The 12,149-nt window shown below is 45.8% G+C and overlaps 1 protein-coding gene across 5 annotated transcripts in view; it reads left to right on the forward strand.

The window, feature by feature from the left end:
* Csgalnact1 (chondroitin sulfate N-acetylgalactosaminyltransferase 1) overlaps nt 1–12,149 on the forward strand; it is a 317,605-nt gene that overhangs the window by 295,798 nt on the left and 9,658 nt on the right. For all 5 annotated transcript variants that reach the window (XM_041674576.1, XM_041674580.1, XM_041674577.1 and 2 more), the window contains 2 exons: nt 7,438–7,616; nt 8,475–8,569. In XM_041674576.1, the coding sequence (XP_041530510.1) occupies nt 7,438–7,616; nt 8,475–8,569 (274 nt within the window). The remainder of the gene's footprint in view (nt 1–7,437; nt 7,617–8,474; nt 8,570–12,149) is intronic.

Consider the following 12,149-nt stretch of genomic DNA (forward strand, 5'->3'; position numbering starts at 1 on the left):
TCCAAATTCTTTACACAGATCCTCAGCTTCCGAGGGCTTTCATTGTGTCTCATAACTTTGGGTACATTGTGCATTCCTTTTTATTGAATTCCAGGAAGTCTTTAATTTCTATCTATATATCTTCCGTAATTCAGTAGAGAGTTGTTCAGTTTCCATGAATTTATAGGTGTTCTGTTGTTTCTTTTGTTATTGAAATCCAGTCTTAATCCATAGTGCTCTATTAGGACACAGAGGGTTATTTCAATTTTCTCGTGTCTGTGGAGACTTGCTTTGTGATTGAGTATATGGTCAATTCTGGAGAATGTTCTGTGAGGTGCTAAGAAGGTTTATGCTTTGTCTTTGGGTGGAATGTTCTGTGGATGTCTATTAGGTCATTTGAGTCATGACATGTCAGTTCTGTTACTTCTCCGTTTTCTTTCTTTCTGGCATTCCTGTCCATTGGTGTGAGTGGGGTGCTGAAGTCTCTCACTATTAATGTGTGGATTTGGGTGTGTTATTTAAGCTTTAGTAATGTTTATTTTACTAGCATCATTGCCCTTGCATTTGGGGCAAAGATGTTCAGAATTGAGATGTCATCTTGGTGAATTTTTCATTTAATGAGTATGAAATATCCTCCTTCTCTTTTGATTAATTTTGATTGGAAGTCTGTTTTATAGAGATTAGAATAGCTACACCAGTGTGCTCTTGGGTCCATTTGCTTGGAAAATCTTTTCCAACACTTTACTCTGAGGTAATGACTATCTTTGATGTTGAGGTGAGATGTGTTTCTTGTATGTAGCAGAAGGCTGGATCCTGTTTTGAGCCCATTCTGTTAGCATGTGTCCTTTCATTGGCAAATTGAGTCCATTGTTATTGAGAGATATTAATGACCGGTGATTATTAATTCCTGCTATATTTTGATGATGGTGTTGATAATGGTAGTAATAATAGCAGTAGCTGTTGTGTGTTTCCCTTCTTTGGGCTTTGCTGGTGTACTATTATCTATTGCCTGTGTTTTTATGGGTTACTTGACCTCCTTGGGTTGTAGTTTTCCTCCTAGTACCTTATGTAGAGCTGTATTTGTGGATAGATATTGTTTAAATTTGACTTTGTCCTGAAATATCTTGTTTTTTCCATCTATGGTGATTGGAGGTTTCTGTGGGTAGTGTAGTCTGGACTGGCATCTTTGGTCTCTTAGAGTCTGCAAGACACCAGTCCAGGCCATTCTGGCTTTTAGTCTCCATTGAGAAGTAGGTTGTGATTCTAAAATGTCTGCCTTTATATGTTACTTGGCCTTTTTCCTTTTCAGGTTTTAGTAATCTTTTTTTATTCTGTATGTTTAGTGTTTTGATTATTATATGGCATGAAGATTTTCTTTTCTGATCTAATCTATTTGGTGTTCTATAAACTTCTCGTATGTTTATAGTCATGTCCTTCTTTAGGTTAGGAAAGTTTTCTTCTATGAGCTGGGATCCTTCTCCTTCTTCTTTTCCTATTACTCTTAGGTTTGCTCTTTTCCATAGTGTCCCAGATTTCCTGGATGTTTGGTGTGAGGAATTTTTTAGATTTAACATTTTCTTTAACTGATTGGTTAATCTATTTCTTCTATCATATCCTAATCCCTAAGATTCTCTCTTCTGTGTCTTGTATTCTGTTGGTGAGGCTTGTGTCTGTAGTTCCTGCTCACGTATCCAGACTTTCCATTTCCAGAACTCCATCAGTTTGTGTTTTCATTATTGCTTCTGTTTCAGTTTTCAGGTTTCCAACACTTTCCTTCCCCTATTTGTTTTTTTTTCTTGGTTTTCTTGGCATTCTTTAAGAGATTTATTGGCTTCCTCCAATTTTTTGATTGTCTTTTCCTCAACTTCTTTAAGGGATCTTTCATTTCCTCTTTAGGAACTTCTGTCATCTTCATAAAGCTGTTTTTAAGGTCATTTTCTGGTGCTTCAGCTGTCTTGAAATATTTGGGTCTTGATGTTATAGGATAGCTGGGATCTGGTGGAGCCATATTACCCTGGCTATTGTTGATTGTGTTCTTACACTGATGTTTAGGCATCTGTTTTAGGGATGATTTTAGGTCTAGGTCCTGATTTCTGAGTTTGTCTTTGTTGGATGGGTGTTTTTCTCCTTAGTTTTTGTTTTCTTTTTGGTCTTCTTGCCTTTGTGACCTGGATTTCTAACATCTGTCTGATCTAGTAGGGAGCCTCTGTCCGCGTTGGAGCTAGCGTTCTGGTGGCTAGCTTGGTCTTTGGTGCAGCCATGGGTCTCTGTTCTTCTGACTGCATGTCCTGCTTCTCTGACCATTGTGGTCTGCACCTGTTCTCCCACTGGTGTGGTCTGTACCTGAGCAGTGAGCTTCTGTAGGAGTTGGGGTGGGAGGCAGGGCACAGCAGAGGTACTGGTGATGAGGTGGGAGAGGGAGACCATGGGTTGGGTCTGGGGGATCAGAATCTGAATTGTATAGCAGTTTGGCTAGCACGCAGATCATTTACCTGTTCTTCCATCCGCTGTGGACTGTACCTGAGACAATGAAGTCTGCCAGAGTTGGGGGAAGGGCTGGCCACAGGGAAGATGAAGTAGGAAGCTTGGGAAGCGGAACAGGTCTTGAGGGAAGAGAATCTGGGGGCAGGGCAATCTGGTTGGCAGTCAGATCACTCACCTGTTCCTCTAACTAATGTGGCCTACACCCTAGCAGTGGAATTCTGCCAGAGTTTGGGGCCAGAATAATGTTTTAAATAAGGGGCTATTATGGGAAGTATCACATTAAGACAGTTTCTTTGCAGTTGTAAGAAAACGTCTGTATCAGAACCAACCATACTGGACAGCATGGTTTTAATCCTCTCATTCAGAGAAATGCAAGGCAATTAGGGGAATTAGAAGCAGCAGAAGCAATAGCTTTCTCAGGTCATCATAACCTCTGCAAAAATGACTGCTCGGAACCGAGAAGTCCCCACGCACAGATTTATCATAGCAAAGAAAGGAATTGAGTGGGAAATTTAAGAGTTTTGTTAATTATTAATATAATTCAAGAGGTAATTGGGAATAAATCATGTATCCTTTTGTGTGTTCATAATAGGGGTTCACATATTAGTGAGATGGAGAGCCCCCATTCTACCGTCACCAGCGTCCAGTGCCTGCTTCTCGCTATGCCACAGCTATAGGCATGTCACCAAGTACTGCATTTCATTGTGAGAGTACATTAAATATTTCAGCACAAATTGCATGCTATTTTTCTCAGCTCTGTTTTCTGTTACTCTACATTTACCTCATCATAAAAGCTAAGGTTTTTATTTATCCTTCCAAATTCACTGGACCCAGCCTCTGTCACATGTGGGTAGTCGGCTTATATAAAGAGGAAGGGGTAACCACGGGCTTCCCCACTGAAAAGGGGGCTGAAATCTCTTTGCAGGAGAAGCTCTCTCCAGACAACAAGTCCTTGGGGGAGTACCTGAAGAGCCTTGGTCATTTCTATTACTCGTCTCTAGCTGTGTCGAGTGCTTTTAGTCTCCTTTGTCTTCGTGTGTGACCCTTACTGGATTCATACATGGGGTGCACTGGGTACAGTGCTGGGTCATTTCTGAAAGGAGGTGTATTGGGGGGGGGGGGCTGCTGCCTTGGATCAGAACCTGCAAGAGCCTCTTGTGCATTGGCACATTTGGCACAATAAAGATTCAAGACACAAAAGGGACAGGGCAGAACTTGATAAGATGTTCATAGAGGGCTTTTTAGTTTGCCAGGAGATACTCAAAATGTGATATTCAAGGCGTGAAGTTGAAGAACAAGAGCCCTCTTCACAGAAATAGAGGAAGATAGTGTGTGGTGAAAAAGGATCACTAAGGCAGTCCCAGTCACATGCACCCTTTCTGACTCGGCTATCATGACCATCTATGGTTTGTCGCCAGAGCTGGGCCATAGACTGCAGAACAAACATGATCCTGCATGCTGTCTCAGTGGTCTGCACTCAAGGCCATAGGGTTTCTCCAGAACCCAGGCAGAGACATTGGGCAATAGGTGCACAGAGATGCCTTCCTGGGGCTGTCAACGTTCACATCTTGAATCTGTAGCCTTTGGGGCAAGTGCACCCTGGAGACTTGTTGGGATGCACATTAGGAATGGGCTGTGTCCTGAAAATAGCAGGGAATACCTTATCCTCAGAGAAAGCCTGGATGAAAAGAAGGAAGCAAATTTCCACTGTGTGAGGGCAGACAAAGGGTTTCTCGGAATAGTTCCTTTAGAAGAAACACATTCATGTATACAATGTGATACATGAAAGACCTTTGTCTAAAGGTCTTTCAAATTAAGATCATTTCAAACACTAGCACCAGGGATGTTGTCCCTCCTCTTTTTCCAAAGACTGGCAGGTAAGCCTTGGCCTTTCCCCTTCCTTCTGCTACTGTGGAATGGGTGATGGTGTTTATCAGAGTAACCTACTTGAGCCAGGGTATTCTCATGTGTGTGCTGGGCAGGCAGAGGCGTCAGATTTTTGTCCTCTCTTACATTCTGTGGCATCCGGTCTTTTGTTATCTCTTTGCTATTTGTTTGCCAACATTGGCCCATAGGTTGTTGCGCCGTTCACACTGTTAGCTCCGACATTCATGCCGCTCACTCTATTCTACTCAGTATGAACTGACTTCTCGAAGCACCTCTGCAAACAGTCTGCAGGCTGTCCCGGCAGAGGTAGTGTCACTGTTTTCCCAACGTAACATTAAAGACAGTGTGCCTCTTGCCTTCAGAAATGTTGCTTGCTATCGTGCATATGGAAAGCATGTTTAAGCCAAGTATGGTGATGCATTTCTGTAGCCCCAAAACTTAGAAAGCAGGTGGATTGTCAGTTTGAGCCTAACCTGGTCTATATAGCAAGACCCTATATCTCGTTAAACCAAATAAATAAATAAATAAATAAATAAGCCTTTGTATTTAAAATCTTTCATGATAGATCTTTGCAATCATCTTAGGAGAGTTACCTTTTAAGTAGTGGGTCAGCTACAACCTGAGCAAGCACTGTGATTTGAAATGACAGCCTCCCTACTCCGTAAACCAGATAACAAATACCCCTGTGGTCTAGGAAACAGGGTCTTGGAGGATAGAAAAGCTGAAACAATTGAACAAGGCAGACCCTGGATGAAGCATCAGGGAGAACAGGCTAAAAAGCCCCTGAGAAGTACAGGTGAAACCCAGGCCTCTCCCTCAGGTGATGTTTCCCTTGGGCAGGACAACTTGGGCTGTGAGGACTGGGACAGCTGGGGCTGGAGATGCCTCCCGGATCTGGGGGCTGCTTGCCAGGCCCTGACAGCGCTTGTCTGTGGAGACAGTTGTGCTGTCCTCAGCCAGTGCCAGGTGTGATTCTGGAACGGCTTGGAACCGAGCCTCAGTACTAATTGAAGGAGCTGTGGGCTGGAGCCACCACCCCTGAGCAGAGGATCAAAGATAAAGTCCTGAAGGCAGAGGGGAATCACAGGACTGAAGTAAATGAAGATTTGCTGTCCAGGGGGTCTGTAAGAGCTGAAGAGGCCTTGAAACCCAGTGAACAGGGTTTTGGAGAAAGGCAGCAAAGGCAAGAGAAAGGACTCCAAATAAAGCAGAAGCACTCCGCGGGCCAGAAGCACTCCGCGGGCCAGAAGCACTCTAACTTTATTCCTAAATCTCCACTCACACATGTTCAGAGACATCCAGGGTGTATCTGCTTGGGACCAGGCACAGCTGTTGGCCCTGGACCCAGGTTTGCTGACTCAGAGAGCCGGCTTTTCACACGCCTGTCTTACACCCGGATCTCAGGCTGTGTTCCTGTCTGGCGTCTGACTGAGACGAGGCTGTGCCCATAGATTCCCGAGATAAAACCCTAAACTTCCTCTGAGATCTGAAAGAAGGCAAGTCACAGAAGAGTAGCCAAACTGTTTTCTGTGATTAAATCCCAGAGACTAGCACCACTCAGCCTGTGAAAAGCTTCGGACTTTGGCAATTCGTGTTGACCTTCAGCCAAGAGAGTTGCGAGGAATATAAACTATTAAAAATGGAAATGGTTTTCCTCCTGTATCTGCCGACTATATCAAGACAGGGAGAAGCTAGGGAGCGGTGGGGCCCGGCCGAGGTAGGAAGGGCAGAAGTGCGGGTAGAGCAAGCCTTGATCAAAGACAGATGGAGTCAACAAGGAGAACGGCCAGATGCCAGCCCGTGGGCACACAGACGCTGAAACAGGGCTGAAAGAGGCCTTTCATTCCACCTGATGGAAGGCTGTCCAGGACCCATTCGCACCAAATGAATTACGGTTTTGCCCAGACTGAGTCACATTTCAGAAGGTTCTGCAGTTTCTGGGGAAGTTCAGCAAACTACAGAATCCTCTTGACTTCGGCAGCCTGGTCTTGGAAATCCTTACCTCTGATGATGATGGTAGGGGCTGGTGCTTATGTTGCCACGTCCCCTTGCCACCACTTATATAGTCACTTTGTATAAAGACTAATGATGCTACTGTTATTTCCTTTATGCTAAGAAGCAACCAAAGAATGAGCTTGTCCTGCTAACAGAGCTAGCAGCAATGCAGTCAGGGCTGGTGCATCATTGCCTTCCAAAGGCAAGGTCGCTGGTCCTCTTTCACACCGCGCAATGCTGCTTTTCCTCTACTGGGAAAAAAAGGAGGAAGGTTTCAGTCTGTCTGGGGTAACACACATCAAGAACATGTTGCCTGACTTTGGGCTTGAAACAGATAAGATGCTGGGAAGCCATATTCCGCAGGGTCTCAGCTTTATGCACTAGGTTTATTTTAGTGGCCCAGAAAGCATGGAGATGTCTTTGGGTTGTGTTTCTACTTAACTAATTCCAAATCCCATCACAAAGGGTGTGCATTAGTGATAACAATTGCAGTCTCAATATAGAAGAATTTGGAGAAATGGAAGACATAAATTCATATTGCAAGTTCATTAGGGGCCAGGAGAGATAGCTCAGTAGTTAAGAACACAGACTGTTCTTGTGGAAAAGCCATGTTTTGGTTTAGTTTTGTTCCCAGCACGCATGTTGCATGGCTCACAACTGCCTGTAACTCCACCTCCAGGGTATCAGACACCCACTTCTGGCCTCTGTTAGCAACTACACACACATATACACATAATTAAAAAATTTAAATTAAGTGCAGTGGAACTGGGCATGGTGGCATATACCTCTAATGTCAGTAATGTCAGCTGAGGTAAGAAGGTCATAAAATCAAGGTCTGGACTGGACAGCAAGACCCTGCCACACAGCAAAACAACAACAAAAGTTTGTTAGGTGTTCTCTGTCCTTTGATCCTCAGTGGGGTCTACTCAATTTGGCTCTTCTGTCCTTGCCTGGGTGGCCCCACCACCCTCAGAGTTACAGAACATTCAGAGAGGGACAGCTCCAGCCGTGTGTTTTCCAGGGGATTTTGTCCTCCCGGGTAGTGTGGTGATGAGTGGTGACCCCTGACCATTTGCTCTCTGTATCTTCCAGAGCTGCCAACTTCAGAAACTTCACCTTTATCCAGCTGAATGGAGAATTTTCCCGGGGTAAGGGACTGGATGTCGGAGCCCGCTTCTGGAAGGGAAGCAACGTCCTGCTGTTTTTCTGTGACGTGGACATCTACTTCACCTCTGAGTTCCTCAACACGTGCAGGCTGAACACACAGCCAGGTTGGCATTGTCTCCTTCTTACCTCTTTCGGGCACTCGGCTCTCTTTCCCTCAGGTGTTACTGTCTACACAGGCTGCTCTGCCATCACGTTTCCTCAGTCACAAAGACAAGGAAGGTGATCTTGTTCAGCTCACCCTCAGGCTTTGTGCAACAGGGATGTCAGGCACACGAACTATGGAATTATGTCCTGTACCCCTGTACATAACCCCTTTCTTTCTCCCACTGGGAGGTCAGATGGGTGGGGCACCCACTGGAGACAGTGAGTCAGAGGACACAGACCTGGAAAGCCACCCAAATCCAAAGGGAAAAAATAGCTATGGGCTCTTAGCAAGCCCCATTTGGGGCTGAAAGAAGCCCCAAATACACAAATGATGTCTGTGGACTTAGGCACTGTTGATAGAGAGCTAAGAGTCCTGGTATGTTCACTTACTGTTAAAATATGGCGATTATTCCATGCATAGCGATAAGGGGCAGCTGCTCTGAGCCCTCTGCTGCCCATAGTCTTCCTGACCTCCTCTGCCACTCTTTAAGGTTGTACTAGAAATTGACATTTAAAGGCTTTGGGCATGCAGGACAGGGACACCAGGACCCTCCTCCACACTCAACGCTTTGGGGAACACAACCCCAGCCTCTGGCCTGTTGGCAGCTTTCATGTTGTTCTCATCCTGGGACAGATGGATCAGAAAATCAGGCTGACTGGTCTAGCTGGTGCTCTCTCTAAGATCTGGTCTAGAGCTGGCTGAAGCAAGAAAGAGTGGGTGGAAGCACCTGGGCTATTTCTGATGGTGGAACACACATGAGCAAGCCCAGCAGTGGACCGAGTTTCTCCTAAGCAGATGTTTGCTTTCTGATTTGCAGGAAAGAAGGTATTTTATCCGGTTCTTTTCAGTCAGTATAACCCTGGCGTAATCTACGGCCATCATGATGCAGTCCCACCCCTAGAGCAGCAGCTGGTGAGTAACGACCCCGCAGATGCCCGTGTGCCGCTGTTTAATGTCACTCATTACTGGGGCACCTGACCGTGAGGAGCGGTGAGCAGAATCCGCAGACCAATCCCCTTAGTGGTTTTTAAGTTTGGCAGATGTTCTGGCCTTTGCTCCGAGTGCCATGATGATTAAAAGTCCTTGCAATATTTAAAAGTGAAAAATAAATAGGAACCGTACCTTATAAGAGGGTAATTTCACACCTCCATAGCTTTCGTCTATGGTTTTCGGAACTACTATGATTGGATTACGGCTAGAGCATGCTTTCTCTTTATCATTACAAAATCCCGTAGGAGAAGTGAGGGTGATGTTCCCGTTAGAAACAGGAATGCCTAAGATGGTGGAAAACAGGTGACAGAAGCAGGTGGCAGTTACCCTGAGTCAGTGGGGAACAAGAACCAGGCCTGTCCCCTGGCCCTTCACCCATCCCATCCCATCACCACTGCTACACATCCCCATATTGGGGCAGATGTTGGCATCAATGGTGTCACCAGAGATGTCGCTTTCAAAGAAACAGCAAGAACTTCTCTGCCAAGATCTTGGCTGCACCGGTGATAGGTCGTGGAACCGCCGAGCCCCCAGGGCCTGCTCAGTCTCATGTTATCACAGACAGACGAAGCAGAATGGAAAGAGGAACTGGGACAAACCAGGAGAGCACCCCCTGCCCCTCCAAGGCTGCTGTTATAGTCCCTTTGCCCGTGTGGAGATACTCCAAGCTCCTCACTGGATACATGAGATAACGAATCATCCCAAGCACCGTACATAGGGTTATTAGTTAGCAGTGAGACAGAACAACAGTGACTAATGATAATATAGGATATAGCACATAATTTACTCATTTCTGGAACTATTCATTTCATATTCTCTGACCTCAGCTGATAGCAGTGACTGAAACCGTGGAGTGTATGTGGGGGTGGGTACTGTACTGTTGGCTACCTGAGCACAGGACAGACCCTCCTCTCAGCCACTCAGGGTGATCTTCCCAGCGGGGAGATTATGTTGGACACCTCTGCCTCCTGTTAGCAAGCCTGGCAATGCCATGCTTTTTGCACTGAGTATCCTTATGGACAGGAAGGAAATGGGACATAGACAAGCAGATGTAGATGGAAAGGGGGTGTAGGGTCTCCTCGTGCCCTATATCATGGTCATGGGAGAACATTGTTCTGCAACGTTCGTTTGGGTAGCCGACTCAGTGATAGGCTTTCAGAAGTAAGAAAACCCGTTCACTCTACACTTGACCTGTGCCCTTGTCCTCTCCCAGGTAACCTCTGACAGCCAATGGGATTCTTCTCCAGAACACCGAAGCTTTGGGTGCTTTCAGAAAAGAGGAGGCTCATGTTTTGTGCTTGTCCTTATATGATTTTGGTGGGCTCAAGCCAGAAAGTGCACAAACAGTCTCCTCTTTGGCTGTCAGGTTTTAGCACTGCAGGTGTAGTGTGTGGCTGGGTATGGTCCACCCCTCTATGGGCTTCAGACAGTTTCACAACCAAAGACCCAGTTTTCTGAACATAAGAGATGAGTCTCCCGTGAGGACCTGGGCTCTGGCTTCCCATCCCAGGGGTTGTAAGCCTTTCATGGGACGTTAAAGGAAAATGAGACAAAATGGGCTTTTTTCTTTCAACCAATGAGAATAAAAATTCCCTTGATTTTAAATAAAGCTCTGTTTTACATTTGACATTGGAAGTGATTAATGTTTCTAGTTCAAATTCATAAAGGCCCTATTTGCTTGCAAGGACTTCTTTTCATTTCATAATCTAAAGGTTTTGTCCTTTCCAGTTCATCCTGAGAGCAGGCAGGATGGGAGGCAGACAGACAGACAGTGTAGAAAGCGGGTCTACCAGACTCACAGAATAAGCAGTCCAGGTGGAAATAACTCAGAGCCTTGGAAGTGTGTGGCCACAGCAGGAAGCCCCAAATCACCTTTGACATTTACTTCTTAGAGCGTCATTGACTTCTCCTCCGGTACATGAAGCTGCTGCTCAGAGTTCAGTGTACAATTATCCAGCTCAGTGAAAGGCAGCAAGTTCAAGGCTCCCCAGGGAAATGCATGATTGTATCCTTCATTAGAGAAGTCATTTATTTCATTTTAGTTTTATTTATGTGTGTAAGGTCCAGGGAGGGTATAAGATCCCTTGGCGCTGGAGTTACACCTGATACAGGTGCCGGGAATCAAGTCCAGGTCCTCTGTAATGACAGCAAGACCTCTTAGCCACAGAGCTAATCCCAAGACAAACTATCTTGATCACTCACTGCTTGCAGCCGTCTGCTCCAGGTCCTGGTCCTGGGGTCGTACCCTCAGGCATGATTGATCCGAGGCCCCTCATCCACCCTTCATAGATGCTGAATGAATGGCCCAAGGCTGCAGAGTCAGGAGTAGGGAGAGGAATCGCTGGATAAAGTGTTTGTGGGAAAGCGTGAGAAGCCAAGTTCAGGTCTCAACCCCACCCAGATGGGTGAAACCCCAGCACTGGGAGAGTGATGGAAACAGGTAGATCCCAGCCAACAGGAGAGGTAGGACAGTCTCTAGCCAGAAGGTCTGAGCCAAACTGCCAGCTCCGGGTTCATTGGAGACCTTGTCTCAAATATAATGTGAAGAGCGACAGAAAACCCTCTGACCTCTATACTGCACAGGTGAGCACCCACACACAAACGTGCAAGCACAGGTGCACAGCAGCACATGTGCATGCACTCACGCACACACACATATGCATGCATACACACACCCTTCAGACCCCAAAATTAAGATCGGAAAGTGCCTAAGTGACAGAACTTAGCCTGTGCCAGGGTGTCCCTCCTCTTGAGCAGCGGGACTAGATCTTCCAGTTATCCCCAAGAGATCAGAGGCATAAAGAAAATGGCCTGGCAAGAATGCCAGAGGCACACATCAAACTATAAAAATTAATACACTGTGGAGAGAGTGTGTAGGTGGCGAGACACTATACACCAAAAAGTAATGGCTGGAGATAAGAAAATTAGGAGAGATTTCCCCCGAGATTGCATGTTGACTCCGTCTAGACCATGTGTGTATTAACAAACCCTGCATAGCCTTCCCTGGGACACACCGGTACTTCAGTGAGGTGGGGAATGTGGGTTCGGAATGGGCTGTAGTAAAGGTCACGCGTGCAGCCCCGCAATCACAGCCTCCTGCTCATTGTGCCCAGGATGAGTTTTCATCGCTATCAGTCCTGCCATTTCCAGCTTGCCTGCAGAGGAAAGCAAGGATCTCTGTGCATGTTTGGATGCCTTCTTATTTTTTTAACTTCTGCATACAGATCATTAGTAATAAGCGACACTGTGGGGTTTTGTGCTAATATTTAATTTTTGAAATTTAAGCCGTGAGATGAGACTTGCTGGTGCCTTAATGCAGAAGCAGCAAACCGAGAAGGGAATGACTGTAATTTAAATCAACGTTCTTCATTTTAAACATTCCACCTTGCTGCTCAGCCTGTCAGTTCCTGCTTAGATTCCTGCAGAAGCATCCTACTTCCCCTATCTTTAGATTCCGACCCTCCCCACACCCTGTCTTCCCTCACTCTCTGCCAGAGACTAG

The sequence above is a fragment of the Microtus oregoni genome, unplaced genomic scaffold, assembly GCF_018167655.1.
Source record: "Microtus oregoni isolate MIOR12 unplaced genomic scaffold, Mior012 000025F_ref0000491, whole genome shotgun sequence".
NCBI classification, from domain to species: Eukaryota; Metazoa; Chordata; class Mammalia; order Rodentia; family Cricetidae; genus Microtus; species Microtus oregoni.